The sequence below is a fragment of the Daphnia pulicaria genome, chromosome 10, assembly GCF_021234035.1.
Source record: "Daphnia pulicaria isolate SC F1-1A chromosome 10, SC_F0-13Bv2, whole genome shotgun sequence".
NCBI classification, from domain to species: Eukaryota; Metazoa; Arthropoda; class Branchiopoda; order Diplostraca; family Daphniidae; genus Daphnia; species Daphnia pulicaria.
Window position 1 is genome coordinate 122,445 of NC_060922.1, and position 20,671 is coordinate 143,115.

Genomic DNA, 20,671 nt, shown 5'->3' on the forward strand with positions numbered 1-20,671 from the left:
AAATAGCGTTAACATAATTAGAAATCTGATTAAGACAGAGAAAATTGACAGTGCAAAACGAGATTCCCCTGGAAAAGTCTATATAAGCAACCCCAACGGCATTAGCAGGTATCGCAGTTTTGAATTGCAAACAAACTATCACGAACTATCACACAGTTTGAAAATGATCGGAACTTTGGAAGTGACTATATTTGCTTTCCTTTTTCTTAGGATCATGGATTTCTTCAGACGAATGACCGAATCACAAACTCGGCGTTCGGCTGCTAACCTGAATAAGATTAAACCTGACGCTGCATGCACTAACCAGCATGCACTTCCCCGACCTGTAATTAACGATGGATTTTCGACTGCCAGCGGAGAAGACTCGAACAACCAAAGTTTTCTTCGTCTGAAGGCAAAAGTCGACGAAACGGACCTGATTGTATTGGAAAACGAACGTTTGGCGAATGAGTTGAGTCTAGTCCAATCACAACTGACAGACTCCCATTCCAAGTTACGACAATTCCGCATCGAGTCATCTACTACCAAAACTAAACTCGAAAAACAGAAACGTTTTATTACTGACATTACAGTGAAAAATATTCGCTTGACAAATGAGGATTCGCGACTAAGGCGAACACTGGAAAGTACAAATCATTTTCTTGAATCCAGTAGAGCGGAATCGGAACGTCTCCGGACTTCCCTTGTTGAACAACAATTGGACACTCGTGAGTTTGCCGTGGCTACACGTGAGCTAGAGACAAAGAATAAAACCATTTCTGAACTTGAAACGGAAAATTTCCGTTTGGCCGAAAACGATTCGCAACTAAGGCGAGAAATTGAAGACCGGGATAAAATTATCGCATCCAGTGCGATTGAGAAAAACCTGATTGTATTGGATAAGGAACGCTTGGAGAATGAGTTGAGTCTGCTTCAATCACAACTGACAGACTCCTCATCAAAGCTGCGACAGTACCAAAACGTACACGACGAGTTGGCAGCTACCAAAAGCGAACTCGAAAATAACAAACGTTTAATGACTGACATTACGGAGAAAAATCTCCGCTTGGCAAATGATGATTCGCGTCTAAGGCGAAAAATTGAAGACAGGGATAGAACGATCACACAGATTGTGCTGGAAAAAGAAAGTTTGGCGAACGAGTTGAATCTAGTTCAATCACAACTGGCAGACTCCTCATCAAAGCTGCAAATGTTTCAGAACGTACACGACGAGTTGGAAACTACCAAATGCGAACTGGAAGAAAAGAAACGTGAAATGACTGACATTATAGGGGAAAATCTCCAGTTGACAAATGAGAATTCGGGGCTATGGCGCAAAATTGAAGCCAAGGATAGAGTTATTGCATATAACCGAGCGAATTTGGAGAAACTACAGAATAGTCTTGAAGAGAAAAAATTGCACAAGGTGCACGAAGAACTGGCTTCGAGTCAACGTGTTCTGGCATCCAAAAACAGAATCATTACTAAACTTCAAGAGCAAAATCGAGAAAGTCGAGTGGAAATGGAGCAACTCCGGACTTGCCTAAATGAACAGCAATTGGACACGCGCGAGTTGGCCGTGGCTACACGTGAGCTAGAGTCGAAGAATACAACCATTGCTGAACTCGAAGCGAAAAATCTCAGTTTGGCCGAAAACAATGGGCGGTTAAGGCGCAAAATGGAAGACGACGATCGTCTCCTTCAATCCAGTCAGTCGGCTTTGCAACAATTACAAGATGAACTACAACAACTACTTGATAACGTTCCACAGTTGAAGCAAACAATGGAAGATTCCGGCCGTCTTCTGCTATCCAGTAAGGTGACAATAGAAGAACTCCAGCTGTCCCTTAACAAACAGACCGAAAGGGTCGAGCAGCTGGTGGATCAAATTCGATTAAAGAACGAAGAAGTTGCCGAATTGACAAATAAAAACCACCAATTGGAACAAAACGATCAGCGGCTAAGGCAAATAATAGAAGAGACCAAACTTCTTGTTGTATCCAGTAACGATGAATTGGAAAATCTCCGGGTGTGCATTGCCGAACAGCAATCGGACAAGGTGCACGAGTTGGCCATAGCTAACTGTGAAATAGAGTCAAAGAATAAAACCATTTCTGAACTTGAAACGGAGAATTTCCGTTTGGCCGAAAACGATTCGCGACTAAGGCGTAAAATGGAAGATAGCGATCTTCTTCTTCTATCCAGTAAGGCGGAAGTGGAAGAGCTACGAGTATCCCTGAATAACCAAACCGAAAGGGTCAAGCACCTACAGGATCAAGTGAAAAATCTGGACCAGGAGAAGGAAGAAGCTATTCGTAAATTGGCTGAATTGGAAGCTAAGCAGAAAGAAATGAAACCGAAACTGACGGCTGACGTTGGATGTGGGAGCGATGAGGTAATAAATAACCCTCTCCGAATTGAAAATCCCATTAAAATCGTAAAGGACACACCGATCATCGTAACTGCCGAGCCACAACCGGTGCACTTATCACCAGCCCGCACTGAAATTGAAAGTAAAGCCGCCCAGGTGTCCACTGAAAAACCGCCGGATGAGTTTAACATTTTATCTTCTGTACAAACTGAAGTCTACGTCGATCGAATCGTCATAACAGGAATAGCGAATAAGGATTGCGGGCGAGTTATCGGGCGTCATGGGAGCAACGCCAAAAGGATTGAAGAGCAATATTGGGTTAGTGTAAGTTTTATCAACGCTAACCTATTCATCACCGGAGGAGATGCTGAGAGCCGACAAGCAGCTTGTAACGACGTAATTGACATTTTATCAGTCACCATCGAATGCCCTAAAATCAATCTAAGAAGAAACATCTTTTCCGACGGATATGAGTTAAGAGAATTGGCTTTTAACCATGATGTACATATTTATCGTCCAGGTGGAGAAAATAAATACGTCACCATCTGGGGTACACTAGCCAATTGCCGAAGAGTTCACGACATTCTTCAAAATGGAAATCGCTAGTTTTTGATTTTTTTCTTTAATTAAGTTAAGTAACAATGGAAGCTGGATGTCAGTTTTGCCTATCGGAATAGTTGTTGTCTTGCGATGACTATTTCGATGGTAGAAGCTGGTCCAGTTTCTTTTGTTTTTTCTGTCTTTTTCGATTCAAATAAAATATCATTTTAAACTTCAAATCTTCAACTCGTTCGTCTTTCATTTTACTCAGCCAGGGGGAAAAAGAAAAAACAGATTCTTGGCTGATGTTTTGTTGAATATTAGTCGAAAATGGTAAAAAGGAGAATACGTCAACAAGAGGCTGCCGTATTCGCAATGTCAATAATATTGGTGAAGTTAAGAAGACGGTAGGAATTAATTTCATTCAAAAGTTTTTTTCCCGATCCATCTGACTAGAAGATTTTTTCAAAAGCGTTAGAAAGTTCAGGTATAGGCATACTACCCTGGTTAATAAAGTACTATTAAAATGCGACAAGGACCTTTTCCGGAGGTTTGGCCTTTTCAAGTAAGTCGCTTTCTTACTTCTACGATCACATTTCAGACTTTAGAACATAAACTATGCTTTAATTACACCTTGACACCTTCGCAAATTGAGATTTGACTTCTGTCTGGCTCTATTACAAGTTATCCAAATTTCCTTTCTGTCGAGCAACGATTGCATATCTGATCCGGCGAATTCTTTGGATTCTATTAATTTTCTATTTGCCTACAGCTGCTAAAATTTGCGATAAAATCCAAAATTAAACGAAAATAGGGGGGTTAAGGACGATGTACGTGCTCGAACGTGTCGTTAGGGAGTGTTGTCTACACATTTTGCTCTGATTGGATGATTCCCTGTAAACTTTCGCCTTGGATTAGTCCGTTGCGGCGCGTTGCGGATGACCATGTCCGACCCATTGCAACTCCTTCTGCTTCTCTCGACTGCAGCTGATAAAAACTAACCGCCGGCGGAATCAAAAAGACAATCACGAAACCTGCAAATGCGGACCCAGGTAGGCTCGAGCTGAAGCTCGTTTTCAAACAAACTGACGAAAGTAGACAAGAAAAGTTTTTCTTCTTGTAACGAAGAAAGAGAACGAGAGGAAAGGGTTTGAAATGCAGCGGGCCATCATGAAAGTCATTTCCTCTCTTCCTCCACCACAAATTGGAATTCAGATCCGACAACATGGCATATCATTCAAAGATGCATGCGTACGCCTTAGCGCCAAACAAAAACAAGACGCATCGTCAAAGTTTGAATAAACAGCGGGCAAACAATTTTCAAATCCCAAAAAGTGGCTAACGACAAAAGAGGATGCAATTAGCTGCTGGGACAAGATATGAAAAATGAGATCTCAAGTGGTCGGGGGACGGGGACGTACCTACTGGAACCTTCATTTTATCTTGCTTTGATTGAAAACATTTGTGCATCATTATGGAGAAATGAATTAAAATGTTCCCATTTGTGCGTGACTATTTCGGTGGCGAAAGAGGAGCCCGAAATAATGAAACCTGCGCTATTTCGATTTTTACTCAACAAAGATTTAAGTAAATTGCTCTCATGTTTTTGGCACATAATGGATGATCATCCATTATGTGCCAAAAACATGACTACTGTTCGCTATTACTTGCTGAAAAAGGGAGCAGACCCCATCATACGCAGCAACAACAATGGCTACACTCTACTCCATGGCGGCATTATTGGCTAAAGATATCTTGGAATTGACGAACTACTCCTCAATCACGAAGAGGTGGACGTCAACTCAACTACTTGGACAACCGCGGGCGAAACGCGCTGGATTGCGCAAAGTTCAACAAACATGGACAGAGAGAGGGAATCGATTAAAAGAAAAAGGCGTCGTGATGGGAAAACAAAATTAATATGTCTAGATGAATGCTTTCATTCATAGGGGGAACAGAACTACTAAAAATCACTTATTCAAATGTTGTTTTGTCCTAAAATTAAGTAAGTAGCCTATCGCTGGTGTGCATAGCGTTACAGAATAATTCCTAGGGTTTATACTAGTGGGTAAGCTAAGGAACTGACCTGAACAAAGGCAGTTGCGGTGTGCTGTGTCAGGATCAATTTCCGCGTAGACATCATCCGACAGCAGGAGGCAGCAGGCCATAATCCGGAGGTGACGGGAGGTGAGCTGAAGATGCCGGAAGAAAATTTCCTGGATTGAGTCTTCGTTATTATTAGTGGAATCTGAAATGTAATTGAAAGTCTTGGTGAACTTTGGTGTCGTTTGGTGGCTCATCTCAGACCTTACCGAGGGTTTCGATTGAGCAACAATGTACCCCGCGAGTTACCCCCAGCGCGAGATTGCCGTAAGCCAAGACAGAAAAAGCCCAAATCATCACTGCGGCACACACAACTTACGCAATGTCGATGATTAATCAGTAACCGCCAAATGTACACACACTGCAGACACGCCAGGCTCCAACACTAGGATTCTCTGAAACGAAACAATAACAACAAGTTAATGTTAGACTGTACAAGCAATAAATTTTAAACGATTGTCATAGTATCCTCAAAATCATCAGTCCAAGTCTGTGGTAGTTATCACATTTGCAAGAATACTACCTCAGAATCAATCTTCCAGCTGATTATGTTGGTGGTGAACGGAAGAGAAACAAAACGTAAAGAGCTGACATGAATGGGTCAATCAGGAAAACAACCTACGAGAGAGAAAATTTAGCACAACCACAAATTAAACCTCACATTTAGAAGAAAATACAATCCTAAAGTGATTTCCATAGATGTTGACAGATGTTACAGTTGAAAGTCATCCATACAGGGTGACTGGCCATCAAACACTAGTTATAGGGCACAGAATGAATAAGGAACTCGTAATTACATCCAAAACAGTTGATTTCACTTCCTCCCTAGCCTGTAAACAGAATTTCCTTTGTTATCATGAATTCTTAACTGGTCGACCAAAGTTGTAAATAGAACATACCAGCAGGATAGCCTTGGAACAAAATTCACAACTGTAATTCCACAAGTTGAATCCCATCCAGACTGTAGCACTACTGTAATAATCCAGTCATCATGCTGAACCGATGAGCAATTTTGAATCACTATCTAAACATAATAAAAAAGACATAGTTAATAATACAATAATCACCGACCAACTTATCTGAATTTCGTAACTTAAATCAGAGTCCTGCATGACTAATGTTGAATCACCACACAACATTGTGCTATTCAGAATGAACTATCATCATTGCAGAAACATGTCACATGATGTCAGCTACTTTTTATACCTGCACTGCTTCACATGGTGAAATGGATTGATCTAGTCTAGGCCCCACACATTCTGTAAAAATTAGTTGAGATTAATGTAATTTACCATTTATCATTCAAAGCACAAAAATAGCTGATTGAAGCTGGTGAAGCATTCAACATTCATAGCCTTCGTCTCGATATAAAAGTTAACACAACAAGATATCTTCCAATGCTGCTCCATAACTAACGCAAAGGCTGTGACTGCTGACTGACTGCTGACATTTTTTTTGGCGGGGAGGAAGAAGGAGGAGCCATAGGGGCCAAAAGGCTAAGTTGGCAATGCTGTCATGTTGCCAAACCGAATTAAATACCGAAGCGAAATCAAGCGGCAAAGACAAAATTTTTCAAAAAATCTGAAGGAAAAAATTTAAATAGTTAAGTGCATTAAGTTCTGTTGAACAATAATCGTTAAATTCCAGAGATTTTAAGAATTATATTTCAAGAAAGTTAAAATAAATTTAAATGTTTACGGAAGTAAGACGATTGATCTTCTGCGACTGTTCTCCGTTGTTACTTAACCGTAGTACCCATGAAAGGCGGTAGGGTTCGCCTCGGCGACAGAGATCAAAGTTGGCATTTCCATTTCTATTTCGGGTTTTTGAATTATTTTTTAAATTTCATTTCATTATTTCTCGCTTGAAATATGTGCGCAATTCAATAAGGTTTAAGAAAATGTAAAATTTAATTTCATAACGTTTGAGTTGAATTGATGAAACTTAAAATTATTCCTAAAATTACTGCTGCGGAGGTAGCCGAAGCCGCCTAGGCTATATAAGGTCACCGCTACCCTCTACCTTATTCACACATTTTTTTGAGATTTAACAAACTCAAAAATGGTTTTCAAAGACTTTTTGACCACTGTGAAATCAACGGTCTCTTCCTTGTTGTTAGAACCGGTCCCCACAAACCAGACTGAACAACAACCAGACACTAACATATTCGAGTCCTCTTTGAACCCATATCAATACCCGATGGAATTAAAACGAACACCTGTTAAGGAACGTGATGTACACTTTGACGATTTCAGTAGTACCCGACTTCCTTCCTCCGGATTAATTCCTCTATCAAACAAGAGAAAATTTATTCCGACATCATCTGGTGTAGTTCCTGGAAACGTACCTTCCAATAACGCCATTTACCTGAAAAACGGTCCATACAAGACCATCAAAGCCGAACCAAACTACCAGACTGTGTTCACGATTCCCATAAAACCGGAAGAACAAGGAAGCAGCTCAAAAGTCTGTTTTGAATATGATTTCAATTCAATTAAAGAGTTGAAAGTTAGTAACCTACCGACTAACCGAGAATCAACGGATGGCCCAAAAATGATAACCGAATTCAAGACGAAAATTTTTCCGGAACGTTGTCACAATCAAGTTCCGACAACCAACAACATGCAAGAGGCAACCGACCGGACCCGCATAGTAACCCAACCTACTATGTGGAAATCGAAACGTGCCTCATCCTTATTACCTGACAGTACTGAGTCTATGGTTAAAAATACCGAAATCACGACGGTCGATGATTTACCGGAGATAACGAAAATCGCACAAGAGTATTTGCTAGATTTAAAAAACGACAACCAGAATCACAAAAACGAGATTGGAGTATGTCAGAATGTCAGCGCCAGACTACACGGTGTTGAAGAGATGGCACAGGAGGTGGAATCTATGAAGGAAACTCTCGACGAGTGCAAATTGGATAGTCGGAAATGTCAGCTACCCAATCCAGAAAAACCGGATGATTACGATGAATGTTTAAAGCAACTTAGATACGAGAATTCTCACCTGAAAAACGATCTCGAGATGAAAGCTGCTTTGCTGGATTCCCAAGCGGAGCATATACACGAGCTGTTGACTACGGAAAACCAAATGCACAAGAAATATCGTAATATGTCTGAAATGAAAACTGAATTAACTACCCGGAATGCGGAACTGGAAAGAGACAAATCTTTGCTAGAGTTGAAGAATGCCGACCTGAAGAAGAACCTAATGCGAATGGAGCGAAAGAATCGAAAGAATCAAGATCTTTGGGACACCCGAGAGAATGTTTTGCAATCGGTGCAAAAAGCGGAAAAGTTGACTAACGACCAAGTGGAGACTCAACCGGAAGCTCAGTCACAAGAGAAACTGCTGGATCTAGAACAACAAAAGCAACTCGTATACGACAATTCAAACCTGAAAACCGAACTCGAGACGTCAGCTCGTAAGTTGAGTTTGCAATCGGAAGAAATTAAAAACCTGACGGCTAGAACAAACGAACTGACCAACAGGTTGGAGGAAACATCATTGAAAAATGATGAGCTGATTCGTGAGTTGGTTATTTCACGGAACATGGCTTCGGCGATTACCGATGGCTTCCACCAGATTGAATCAAAATTGAAAAAGGAGATTAACGACTTAAAAGATCAGTTGAACTCAAAGCAGAAAATCTTGGAGGAAAAAGACGTGATTTTGGAGTCTACCCTGCAGGACAAAAAGGTTGCTGCCCAAAAAGACGAAGAGATGCACCAATCACAGCTCGAACTTCAACTAGCCCATCAGAAAAATCTAAACGATCAGTTAGAAAATCAATTAACCGAATTGAAAAGAACAATGAAACAGATAACGGCGGAACGGGGGAAATTTCGTTTTCTTTACGAGGACGCTACTGAATTGTCCGCTGAACAAGCCCGGAAATTGGCCGAGCAAACCAGACAACAAGCTGCTGATAATGGTCTCCTTCTTTCGGAAAAAACTCAACTAGAAAAAGAGTTGGCTGCATCCCTGTCTGAAATCGACGAGCTCAAGAAAGAGAAATCCGTTTTGCTCTGCAATGCCTCAACGGCCACCGAATCTCGGCTTCGAAACGAAATCGTCAATTTAAAATCTAAAATAGAAGATCAGAATGAGACCCTGTCCTCAAACACGTCGGAGCTGGAACGAATTAAACTCGACGACAGTTTCCTATACATAAGCTTGGAATCTACCAAAGCAATGCTCGCAAAAAAGGAGACTGAAAACGAGGATTTAAATATCCGGAATTCGGACCTGAAAAGCGAAAAATCTTTGCTAGAAGTATATAATAAAAACCTGAAGAAGGAGGCTGAAGATTCATGGAGAAAACTAGAGCGAATGGAGCGAGAAAATCGAGATCTTCTGAACGCCCGAGATGAGGTTTTGCAATCGGCCCAAAAGGCGGAAAAGTTGGCTAAAGACCAAGTAGAAGCACTATCGGAAGCTCTGGCTGCACTGCAAGAAGCACTTGAATGTACTTTGGACGCAGCTGCAGCGACGAAAGCAGAACGAAAATCGATGAACTCTGGTGCGACTAAAACCGAAGGAGAAATCCCGAAAAAGAGAAATTGGATTAAAAAACTGATTGCCAAGAGTAAAAGCAGCAAAAGTCGACAGAATGAAGATGGATACGCGGATTTCCTGGAAACGACAGGGCAAAAGATGGTGCAAAGGGCCAAAAGTCTGCAAGAGCATGCGAACAACATCAAAGCAGAAGGCAAAGCGCTAAAGAAGAAAGCTAAACTAATTCAAAAATAAACTTTCACCTTTTTATTTTATTTCGTTGCTGTCTATACCTTCTTGACGAAATCTGGAAATGATCAGTTATACCCCGTTGAGTTGGCTGCTGTTGCCGAGAGAGTCAGGCATGCAAGTCAGTTCTCTGTCAGGTTTTTTCGAGCAAGAAAGTGATTGCTGGTGTCGAGAAGACGAAGCCGAATCCTCGTGATGGTCAGCCTCGTCTCTTCTACTAGCGGCACTCGACGGAACACTTCTGGGCGATTCGAGTTTTCAATGGCACCTGAAAATGTCATTGGATTTACTCGTGCGTCTGGATACTGACTTTAGTTGCTGCGGTTGCCCTGATTCTACGAAACTGCGCAGTCAAATTTGACGGAGGAATTTTGGTCTATATTATTGATTGGTCCTTTTATAGCAAATAAAACTTACGCAATGAAGAGAAGGATCAACCAGTAACCACCAAAAGTACACAAGTGGCAGCAACGCCGGGCTCCAGCACTGGGATTCTCTGTAGTGAACCAATATTAACATGTTAATGCCAGATAATCTAAAGCGTGCAAACTGTGCAAACAATTAAATGTAAACGACTGAAACAGCATAAATGGACCTAAAAATTATCGGTCCAGATCTAAGGTAATAACCATCAATACCTAGATAACCATCAAGATCTGCTTTTAACCATCCACTACTTCTAATCCTAGCACAATGGCGAAGGGTAACCTGAAAAAAGATTAAATGACCCGTTAAGAGTGCAGTTAAAACAAAGATAATGAGAATATACCTTAAACAAGTTCATCAGTTCTCAGTCGATGGAACAGCAGCACATGATCTAATAATAATTTTAAAAATATTGCAGCGGCAACAAGCAATACTTCTTATTTATCAATTCAAACTAACCTTTGAAACTGCCATCAATACCTCCAGTCACCTCCAGTATAGGTAGCAAGAGACGATATGTTGGTGAATGGAAAGCAGCTTAGACAACAGCACCACTAAAAAATAGGAATCAGGAAGCCTGAATAAATTCAAAAGAAAAAAATACATTATTAGCGGCTTCATAATCATCGAAACTATACAACAACAATCTGATTTTACTAATTACCGAACTGATTTCCAGAAATTGAAAGGGAGATGGCATTTCTTTTATCATTCAACATAATTTACTCTTTTGAACATGACGATTGAAACGAACAATTTTGATGGAAGCAGAGAGACGTCATAAAATCAAAAACAATAAGTCAAAGGAATTGACACGCCAAATGTCGAACAAACACCCCCATCCCCAGAATCATGATGAAAAATCTACTGTAGTCCTCATAGTGGAAATTTTTGAAAATATATAAATAAAGCGTCAAAATGTTACCAAAAAAATTACATCTTAAAAGCTAAAATGTAGAAAAAAGGGATTAGGCCTACTTCATACAGGCTTTATACTTGACATTTTTTAACAAAGAATCAAGAGAGCACAAACAAATCACAAAAACAAAAGCCACGCCAACAGAGAGCAGACGACAGAAAAAATGGATTCGATTTTGCCTTAAGGGCTCTTTCACGCATGGCTGCCGTGGCTAGTTTTATATTGCTCGTCTGCTTGCAAGTCATGCTGTGCTGTGCTCTTTGCAATAGATTTTTCACTTTTTCTACATTCTCTGTTCATTCGTCAGTGTTGATGTTTGACGCGTTATAGGTCTCTTCAATTTGTGGTAAGTTAAACAATAGATAAAAGAACTTGCCGATAGCTCTGTTGGTAAGAAACGGTGACTCTGGCCATGGAGAAGGAGCTCATTTGTGCTCTGGAACATGGCCGGCTCTTAATGGGAATCGGCCAAGTCGCTCATGTGAAACTCCACAAAATCTGTTTCGTGCAATGTTTAGTCATAGACAAAGACCACTCTTCTTTATCTATGGTTTAGTTACTGGAAAACCTTTATTTTGTTTCCTCACCTGTCGAAATCATAAACTGTGTTATGATTCATTGTAATTGCCATTCGAATGCTATGGGAATATAATTGGCTGAAACGTCAAGCGAGGTTTCCATGGAAACATGTCGGGTCGTCGGGCTCATCTTGTCGGCCTCGTATGAGACTCGCCAATGAGGCAATGACCCCGCATCTTTTAAAACATTGAACAGTAATTTCATAGATAAAGAAGAGTGGTCTTTATCTGTGATAATTTTCTCGTATTTTTTAGCACCTTTACAAGAATGTTTAATCTTTAGTTTAGCTTGTAATTATGAAAATGGTTTTTGTGGGGTTTTGCTTTATCGATCTGCTTTGCTCTTTCCAAATTCTAAGTGTGTGCTCAACAATATCTTTTGTCTTTTCAGATTTCAAATATTATGGGAAACGAAAGAATACCAACAATGATGTACGACGACGTTGCATCGACTTCATCTGCAATCGCGCGAATGAATGAAGGTCAGTGACATCAATTAACAGTTTTACAACTCATTTGTTTCTGTTGTTAATATGTGTTATGTAATTTTCCTAGGTTCTAGAAAGCGCAAAGCATCTTCCAGTCCAATACCAGATGATAATTCACATTCACCGCTAGGTATACTATTTGCATATTTTTTTTTTTGTGTTTGACGTAAGAACAATAGGTACTGTAGTGGTAACAAGTGATCCACTATTACCCGTTTTACAATTCTCTTAGTATCAGTTAGATGTTTTGACTATGTTAAAAATTCTAAATTAGTATTAGTTGTGGCCGATGACAAAGATGATGAAGGGAGAGAAGATGAGGAGGAAGAGAAAGAAAATGGTGGCGATGAAATAGATGACGAGGAAGAAGGCAACGACGAAGAAGAAAATGGGATCGCTCCAGGTATAAGAAAACTGAAGTGTTGTTGTGTTGATCAATAAATATGTCATTATTCTATAATTACAGCATGGCCCAAGAGTGACGATTGCGAGCTCTTTAAGCGTATCCGAAAAGCATGTCCAAAAGATGATGCCATGAAGTACGAATCGCGTGTCAACCATTTGAACTGGGAATCTGTAAGTTGTTGATTAAAAATTTTAAGTTTGTAAAAACTAATCCGATTGAACTTTAAACAAATGCCTTTGAATTTCAGATTAAATTTCAAGATTATTCTGCAGAAGAGTGCAAAAATCGGTGGTTACATGTTCAAGTACGTAAACGTTGTATTATTTTCGGCTTGAAAGACGTCACTTTTAAATAATGAACTTATAAGAATCCAATTATACGATAGACTCATTTGAGGAATTATCGGATCCTTGCCGAAGTGTTAGAAGATGCTGAATCGTGGGTAGATGGACCATGTTATAATAACTTAAACAAAAGAGGAAAGGTATTAGTTTTTATTTGCTACATTTATCTTTGCATTGCTTCACAATTTTTTGGAATGGTTTTCATTTTCCAGAATGACCAGAAGCATCCTGAAGATCAGCCTACAAAGCCAAGAACTTCCTACATGCTGCCCTCCATGGAACCAAAAGATGCTGTTTTGGAGAAGCCATCTGGTCTGGAAGTGGTATGAAAAGTATATAGTAAATGTCCTGCCTATTTTATTGACATTTTTTTATTTTTATCACCAGAAAAATGTTATGGCTCCAAAAAGACTGATATCGGCTAGTGGTCAATTGTTATTCAAAGCAGGAAATATGACTGAACCACTTAAACCACCAACGTAATCAAAGTTTCTGTTGTATTGTAGAGTGATGGTATACCATCGAATTATTTTCATTATTAGGAGTGCTGCTGCTTATTACGTTATGACGCATCAGTCCAGATTTGGTGAACGTACTCCTGATGAAATCGATTTTGTTTGGATAAAGTTGTCTGTGGAAAAGAGGAAGAAGTGGATTGAAGAACACTCAAAGAAGTATGAAGATTATGTTTTGGATATGATCAAATTCGCCAAGGTAAATTCAAGCGTTTCATTTTTATGCCAATTTTTATCTAATCGATTTTTGTGTTAAGTCATTGAATCCAGCCGAACTTAGATCTTTCCGCATATTTATGGAGCTCGTGGTCTGGAAGATGGAGATAGAAATAGTAAATCCATTTCCGCATCTTTAAAATCTCCAGAGGGTTCCACTGGTTCGCCGTCAAAAGAATCCGCGTCAAGTGCTGATTCAAAATCTACCAAGTCACCTTCGAAAATCCAGTCATCTGTGAATGCCAATGTGAAGTCATCAACAGAAAAAGTGGCTTCAACAACTCTGACATCCTCTACTTTGGTGGCTAGTTAATCGTTATTCAAACAAGGAAAGATGACTGAACCACTTAAACCACCAGCGTAATTAAAATTTCTGATGTAGTGTGGAGTGATGGTACGATTGAAACATTTTTTTATTATTAGGAGTGCTGCTGCTTATTACGTTATGACGCATCATTCCAAATTGGGTAATCTTACTCCTGCTGAAATTAATGCTCTTTGGGGAACGGTGTCTGAGAAAGAAATGAAAAGGAGCATTGAAGAACACAAAAAGAAGCATGAAGACTACGTTCGGGATTTTGAAAAATTCATCAGGGTAAAATCAAGCGTTCCATTTTTGTGCTAATTTTTATGCAATCGAATTTTGTAATTTAGATATTGAATCCAGCCGAACTTAGATCTTATCGCACAATTATGAAGATTCGTGCTCGGGATCAGGAGGATGAGGTTCAAGAAAGTTCTGACGAGGAAAGTTCTGATGAAGAAAGAAATGACGAAGAAAGAATGGTGTGAACCGACTAGTTCAAATGAAACAAGTACAATGAACAAGTAACGCTTTCTCCAGCGATGACCTCCAAATTGGAAGAAGACTAAACGGGCTGAAAATGTACCATTTATAAGTGTTTAATTGAAGTGTTAAATGTTTCAGAAGTACCTATCAAATAGTTAATGGTCGTCAAATTGCATGGTGTTGCACATCCGACAATTCAGAATCTCTATAGACCCTTAAAATAAAATGCTCAAACAAAGCCAACGGACATATTCTTTCCAATAACCCAGATAATCTCTAGGTCGGGATATGATCTTATTTTTCTAGTATACTAGTGGGCTTTCTTTTTCTTCGAATATGCAATACCACACATGACCAATCGACAGCGGTGCCGTCATTTCTTACTCTTACAAAGTCAAGTAAAGATATTGGGAGAGACAGGAAAAGGCATACATTCCTTAAGTTCATTTGGCTGCTGGGCTTATTCATACGAACGCAGGCCGTTACTACAGACAACCGAAAAACAAACTAAAAAGACATAAATATACCCGATTTAAAAAAAAGATGCAGTTTTTATATTTCACAATCTGCCAATATGCCATCATTCGTTAATACTCGTTTTAAAATGACCACTCTAGGATAAAAATACGCAGTCAAACAGGAATAAACTTACTGCCACATCACATAAATAGACTAAACTTATTTTAAAAGAAGGTTGAATATGAGCGACATTCACTTGTTAAATAATTTCACTTTAAGGACGGTAGGTTTCTGTTCCTCGGCATCGTCATCGTCCATGTCTTCACCATCTTCTTCGGCCGAACTCGCGGCATTGGCCTGTGAGCAATGAAACAAACGATTATAATTCAGCCAAAAAATGGAGTTAAACTTAATTTCACTCACGTAAGATACGACGCCAGAGACCCAGGGTGGTGGGGGTTGATCGGGGCACCTTCTCAAAGCAAATTTGTAAACTTTAAACCCAGATTTCCCTACGCATTGCCAATACTTTTCAACCGTGTATAGACCTAAATAAACAAATGAATAAATTTCAAATTTCCAAAAAATTTTAAAGTTAAATTATTACCATCGTATCTATATCCGTATTCAGGTGCAAATTCATTTTTGAGGTTGGATCCCCGAATGACACGGACAGGTTTGCGAGTAGTGATATTCAGTGATAAAGCTAAATTTCCCCGCGTGAGAGTTTGATCTTTACTCTGAGGAGCGGTCCGTAAATTCTTCGGGTCGGATGCAGTTCCTTTCAGAGCTCGGCCGCCTTCACCTGTGTACGTGAAACATTCACCTAGGTCAATGTCGTCTTCGTATCCGCCAGATAGTGAGAGGGAATAAGCACCCTCAGGACCTGATAAGAATTTAGATTTTAATATTGAACAAGCTGGAAATGGTAAAATCATTCAAGTTACCTGCATGAATTCCAGCAACAGTGGGTCGTTGAATTCCATCAGCACAACATGCCATTCTGGTTTCCCAAATCCTGCCAACCTGAACACCAGGCACTGCCCCATAAAAGTTGGGACGGTTCTTGGGAATCACAATTTTCTGCTTTGGCCCTTTGGGACCTTTTGGCTGTGCACGTCTTCTCTTCCTGGGACCTTCAAACTCTTCATCGTCATCATCAGAGCAAGTGTTTTCATCATACTTGTCACCCTCAAAATCATCATCAGAATTTCTCCACGATATCTTCATCTTCTATAAAATAGGATTCAATAAAATAATTTTGAATGATCACTTGTTTTCATTTTGAAGACATAATAACATTACCTTTCCAGATAGCCTGGAAGATTTCCTCCTAACAACACCAGAATTTTCAACATCAGAGGATTCGACTGTGGAAACTTTCTTCCTTGACTCTGTAGGCCTATCAACACTTGACCAGATGACAGATGTTGCAGTTGAAACTCATCCATACAGTGACTGGCAATCAAACACTAGTAGTAAAGCACTGAACGAATAAGGAACTTGTCAATATATCACACAATAAATGTCACATGCTATAAGCTACTATTTACCTGCACATAGTGAAATGGATCGACCTTGTCTAGGACGTATACTTCTGTTGTTCTGTAATAAGTTGAGATTCAATATAATTTACCGCTCATCATTCAAAACACACACAAAAAGACGATTATACCTGGTGAAGCAGTCAACATTCATAGCCCTCAACTCGATAAACAAATTAACAGCAAAAATACCTTCCACTGCTCCATTGCTAATGTCTTGCGTGAGCGTGACGGCTGCTCTTCAGACGACGACAGCGAATCCGTCAGAGCCAATCGGGTCCTTAATTTGTGAGATGATCCAATCGGCAAACAAACCTAGAATAAAAATTTAGAAAATCAATTTTTTAAATAATTGGGGTCCGACAAAACTAATTTAAATGACAAGTGCATCAATTACGGGCTATAAATCATTCTTTCCTCCCCGTTTCGAATCAAAATGATCACTTTCTTGCGTAGAATGTTCATTTCGATTAAATTTAATTTAACTTACAAATTAAAAAAGAAAAATTGCTGCTGGAATTGTGGAATATAAAAACTTGCATGGCCCGGAAGACTGGGAGTAGGAGGAGTAGGAAGAGTAGGAGAAGAGGCGACCATCGAGTCGTCACAATCCAATTGGCCTTTTTATTTTTTTTTTTAATTTAAATTTTTGTGTCTTTTTGGTATTTTTAAGAAATAAAATTTGAGGAGAAAAAATAAACAAAAATTTTGGTTTGTCAAAAAATTGAAATAATCAGAAAAATCCACATCCCACCGCATTCGAGCGCTAATTTTCTTAAAATGATAATAAAATTAAACAAAGAGATTTTCGAGGTAATCAATAAAGTGAGAAGTGGGAGGGTCCAATTGTGAATCAAAGTTTCAACCAGGCTCCCCAAAATGAGGATTTAACAGGTCGGGGATGACTGGAACTGTGGTGGGGTGGTGTAGGATCACACTGGATTGCTGCTGCTGTTGTTGTTGTTGTGGTAGTTGTTGCTGCATCTCTGTCGAGGGAGTGGAAGATGTTGTTGTTGGTAGTACCTTCGTTGTGGCCGGCACGTTGGCCGATTCCGATTTGCTGCCTCGTTGTTACTGCAGGTGGTTGTGGTGTTGCAGTTTGGAGCCGAGTTGTTGCGGAGTCACCGGCGAGGATTTCGTGGAGTGGACGGTCACCAACTTGTTGGGGGTGGTCATCCTCACCGGAATGTCCGGCAATTCCCTTTTGGACGGAGTCGATGTGGCTGCCAAAGTGCCAACGGCCGCGGAGGGCAATGCCTATAGCTGTTGTCCTTGTTGTAGTTGTTGTTGACATTGACGGCGGCGCTGGATGGCGATGGACCGGTGGGAGTCACCGACAGGCATAAAAGCTCGGATAAAAGCAAATGGCAACTTCCTATTAAAAACAAAAAAAAACTTCAAAGAAAAGGCCAAAACTTTTGAATAGGATAGCGTAGAAGAAATTGAAGAATATATTTACCGTTGGTAAGGGCAGAAAAAAGAATTTCAGATGACCAAATTTGGAATGAGAAACCTTATTGGAGGGGATTATGGAGATGGCTGGTTATTGAATTCGTCATTGCCCTGCGCCAACTAGGAATCTTCATCTCCCTGTCGAAATAAAAAACAACAAAAATTACAGCGAAATGAAGAATAAGATTGCCAAATTAAAATTAATTTGCTAAAATCCTTGTACGGAAACGGTTAATTTGTCAGCTCAAACACTTTGAATGTGAACAATTACGGTAAACGTCGAAATCAATTTAAACTAAAAACAAATTAACAAGCCATAAAAGAGAATCACTTACATCAGTGTAAGAAGTACTGCTCCAGAATGGCCAGCAACTTGTAATAAATCTCATTATTTTCGTGGCTCTGCAAATCTTCGATGCAATCCAGGCCACCACAATCTTCGACGTAAAGGGAAACTTTCTCTGGTTTGTCCATTTCCCCGGCTGCGGCCAAAATATTAGCCAATCCGTCCAACACGACCAAGATCGTCTTTTGGGTTCCTTGGCCACCAGCAATTAAGTGCACAGTTATGAGCGATGGCACCAAACTGGCACAACAAAGCAATCTGATCGACATTGCCACCTGAAGTGAAAAACGGTTAAAAATCAATAAGACACCAGTAAAAATAAAATAAATTACCCGAGGTGATGTTGGTGATGGCCCAAGCTGCTTCCTTTTGGCGTCCACCAACGGACGAACAACGTTGTTGGTGATGAGAGCTTGAATCTGGATGGCGTTTCCGGCAGCAATGTTCGACACGGCCCAGGCAGTCTCCTTGACGATGTTCATCTTGGAATGAACAAGCAACTTCAAGGCCAGCAACGGGCAGGCACCAGCAGCCCAGGAAGGAATTGATTCGAGTATCACTGCCCGTAACGATGTTGGTTTGTTGGGTTGCCACCAAAGTTGCCGGCGAAGTGTCGTCCAGCTTCCCGTCACCACTGCTCAAATTCTTCGTCATCTTTGACGTTGACGCTTTGACGGGCAGCGTCGTGGCCAAATACTGATGCGAAAAACCAAAACAATCATTGGCGCTATCTAGCGACCGAAGGTCAAACTGGCTGCCACCTAGCGACGAATGCGAATCAAATAAAACTCACAGCAAAAGATTGGGCGAGGATTGCTGTGTGTCCAGCTGAGAAGGTTCCATAAGGTTTCTCGAGCATTGGCGCCCAATATAGTCACGACCTCTCCGCTCGAGTGATCATTTTCGTGTAGAATCTGCAGCAAACGGCCGAACAAGTTCGCGTAAATACGGCGGGTGTTATCCAGGCCGTCTATTCTGTTCTCGGCCGCAATCCGGTAAAAATAGATTGGCGGCCGATATAGCCAAAAACAGACGAAGCCGCTCCAAATTTACTTCCAATTTAGCCGCTCCCTCTCCCGGATTTTTGGGTTAGGTTTAGAGGGTTAGGCTGGAGAAATCTGACGCCAGTGGCGACTCCCTTTAAGACTTTATACCCGTGCGTAGACTACCGTTTTGAGATTACCGTTTTAAGATCGCTCAATTTCGACAGGAGTCAATTCAGGGGATGCCCATCCGCAAAAAGGCGCGAAGGGTTTTGCCGTCTGCCGGTCAGCAAGAAGTTATGAAATTAAGAAGTTAGACGGGCCAGCGTCTGGGCCGGTCTGGGCCCGGTCGTATAGGAATCCCCAGCCAAATCGTAAAGGAGTCGAAGGACCAGCGTGGCGTTTCCCAGCGACCTGTTCTTGTCCTTCACTTCTTCCAAAGCCAAAGAAAATTACAATTACAATTTTATTTTATCCGGCTAGATAAGATAAGTGAAACTTGTGCCGCGTTGTTGTTGGTGTTGCCCATCAAGAAGAGGAACCCCAGGCATCATGACCAAAACGACAAAAAAATAACTCAATTCCTTTTCGTTGCTGACGTCCAATTTCAGTTTCATGACGGAGGCGAAGCGCTGGAGGCAAGTCAGCGAGACTTCCAGCATTCCGATTTGGCGAAAAACACCCTTGAAGATGATGTAATGTCTAAAAACAAAAGGGGAAATGAGATAAATCATTTCGTCTATGTCGCGCAAATGTGATTATATCGATCCTTAAACTGTCCATCCAGCGGTAGTAGCCCAGCGACAAAGGAGTGGAGTGCACGTAAGTTGAAGGAACAGGCAAGTTGTAAGAAACAACATTTTAAAAATATATCCTGATGACTCCAATGCGTGTAATTGGCTGCGTTGATTCTCAGCAAAAGCGAAAGGGGGATCAGCTCCTTTGTAGGGGATTTTGTTCAGCTGTAAAACCACAAATTCCCACAGTCGGAAACATTTCTCCTGACAATCGCTTAACAAAATAATGTTCGAATTTTCCAAATTATTATTATATTTTTTTTTTAAATAGTAGTTAAAATATCTGGACTTACGGTACCTTTTGAAATGAAATTTTTTTTGTCCAACGGATTCAAACCGATTAAAAGTGTTTTGCGATTTGAGTATGAAATCATTGGCCGAATCAAAGTGGTAAACAATGGGACCGGTGAACAGCAGGATCACTGAAGCGAGTGTCGACGCTTACGACTTGATGAAAGCGCTATGCCCAACACCTGGAACGCCGGGGGTACCCCTTGCACGCTCCAACCTGGAACGTCAACAGAATTACCAAACAACACGAAAAAATAAAACAAAAAAATCAGGATTCGATACCTTTGCTCAGCGGCGAACTGAAAAGAGATCCGGTGGAAAAGGCCATGGGGAACGACGGACTTGGTTGGGGGAACAAAATTCCTCTGA

At 40.5% G+C, this 20,671-nt stretch overlaps 5 protein-coding genes and 2 long non-coding RNA genes across 11 annotated transcripts; 4 read left to right on the top strand and 3 right to left on the bottom strand.

The window, feature by feature from the left end:
• The first annotated feature begins 1,242 nt into the window (after positions 1–1,242).
• On the top strand, positions 1,243–3,024 carry LOC124314523 (myosin-6-like). Its single transcript, XM_046779720.1, has one exon. It carries the CDS (start codon positions 1,256–1,258, stop codon positions 2,954–2,956), a length of 1,701 nt encoding a protein of 566 aa, XP_046635676.1. The 5' UTR covers positions 1,243–1,255; the 3' UTR covers positions 2,957–3,024.
• Positions 3,025–5,520: 2,496 nt separating this feature from the next.
• On the bottom strand, positions 5,521–6,864 carry LOC124315044. Of its 2 annotated transcripts, XR_006911477.1 has the most exons (4): positions 6,087–6,863; positions 5,893–6,017; positions 5,671–5,823; positions 5,521–5,611 (listed from the first exon to the last, which is right to left on the bottom strand). It is a non-coding gene; the product is annotated as an uncharacterized LOC124315044 (long non-coding RNA). The 2 variants fall into 2 exon arrangements; XR_006911476.1 differs by having other exon boundaries at positions 5,530–5,823; positions 6,087–6,864.
• A 190-nt stretch (positions 6,865–7,054) lies between these two features.
• On the top strand, positions 7,055–9,754 carry LOC124314524 (centrosomal protein of 128 kDa-like). The gene has a single exon (XM_046779721.1). The coding sequence runs from the start codon at positions 7,055–7,057 to the stop codon at positions 9,752–9,754; it is 2,700 nt and encodes an 899-aa protein (XP_046635677.1).
• A 2,092-nt stretch (positions 9,755–11,846) lies between these two features.
• Positions 11,847–13,780, top strand: LOC124314525 (nucleolar transcription factor 1-like). The gene is made up of 11 exons (XM_046779722.1): positions 11,847–11,904; positions 12,063–12,153; positions 12,227–12,289; positions 12,434–12,562; positions 12,626–12,735; positions 12,813–12,869; positions 12,951–13,049; positions 13,122–13,232; positions 13,297–13,388; positions 13,452–13,623; positions 13,682–13,780. The coding sequence occupies exons 2-11, from the start codon at positions 12,075–12,077 to the stop codon at positions 13,778–13,780; spliced, it is 1,011 nt and encodes a 336-aa protein (XP_046635678.1). The 5' UTR covers positions 11,847–11,904; positions 12,063–12,074.
• Positions 13,781–13,944: 164 nt separating this feature from the next.
• On the top strand, positions 13,945–14,668 carry LOC124315043. The gene is made up of 3 exons (XM_046780403.1): positions 13,945–14,000; positions 14,064–14,235; positions 14,295–14,668. Exons 1-3 carry the CDS (start codon positions 13,975–13,977, stop codon positions 14,430–14,432), a joined length of 336 nt encoding a protein of 111 aa, XP_046636359.1. The 5' UTR covers positions 13,945–13,974; the 3' UTR covers positions 14,433–14,668.
• A 297-nt stretch (positions 14,669–14,965) lies between these two features.
• Positions 14,966–19,633, bottom strand: LOC124315039 (E3 ubiquitin-protein ligase UHRF1-like). 4 transcript variants are annotated; one of them, XM_046780398.1, is made up of 13 exons: positions 19,415–19,633; positions 19,025–19,339; positions 18,564–18,927; positions 18,221–18,506; positions 17,893–18,023; positions 17,457–17,828; positions 16,565–16,748; positions 16,443–16,494; positions 16,195–16,375; positions 15,837–16,122; positions 15,497–15,775; positions 15,313–15,437; positions 14,966–15,246 (listed from the first exon to the last, which is right to left on the bottom strand). In XM_046780398.1, the coding sequence occupies exons 10-13, from the start codon at positions 16,117–16,119 to the stop codon at positions 15,142–15,144; spliced, it is 792 nt and encodes a 263-aa protein (XP_046636354.1). In that variant the 5' UTR covers positions 16,120–16,122; positions 16,195–16,375; positions 16,443–16,494; positions 16,565–16,748; positions 17,457–17,828; positions 17,893–18,023; positions 18,221–18,506; positions 18,564–18,927; positions 19,025–19,339; positions 19,415–19,633; the 3' UTR covers positions 14,966–15,141. The 4 variants fall into 4 exon arrangements, with proteins under 4 accessions (XP_046636354.1, XP_046636355.1, XP_046636356.1 ...); XM_046780399.1 differs by having other exon boundaries at positions 17,457–17,808; positions 19,025–19,633; XM_046780400.1 differs by having other exon boundaries at positions 16,626–16,748; positions 19,025–19,633.
• A 90-nt stretch (positions 19,634–19,723) lies between these two features.
• LOC124315045 lies at positions 19,724–20,649 on the bottom strand. Its single transcript, XR_006911478.1, has 3 exons — positions 20,585–20,649; positions 20,310–20,519; positions 19,724–20,225 (listed from the first exon to the last, which is right to left on the bottom strand). It is a non-coding gene; the product is annotated as an uncharacterized LOC124315045 (long non-coding RNA).
• Between the last annotated feature and the right edge of the window lie 22 nt (positions 20,650–20,671).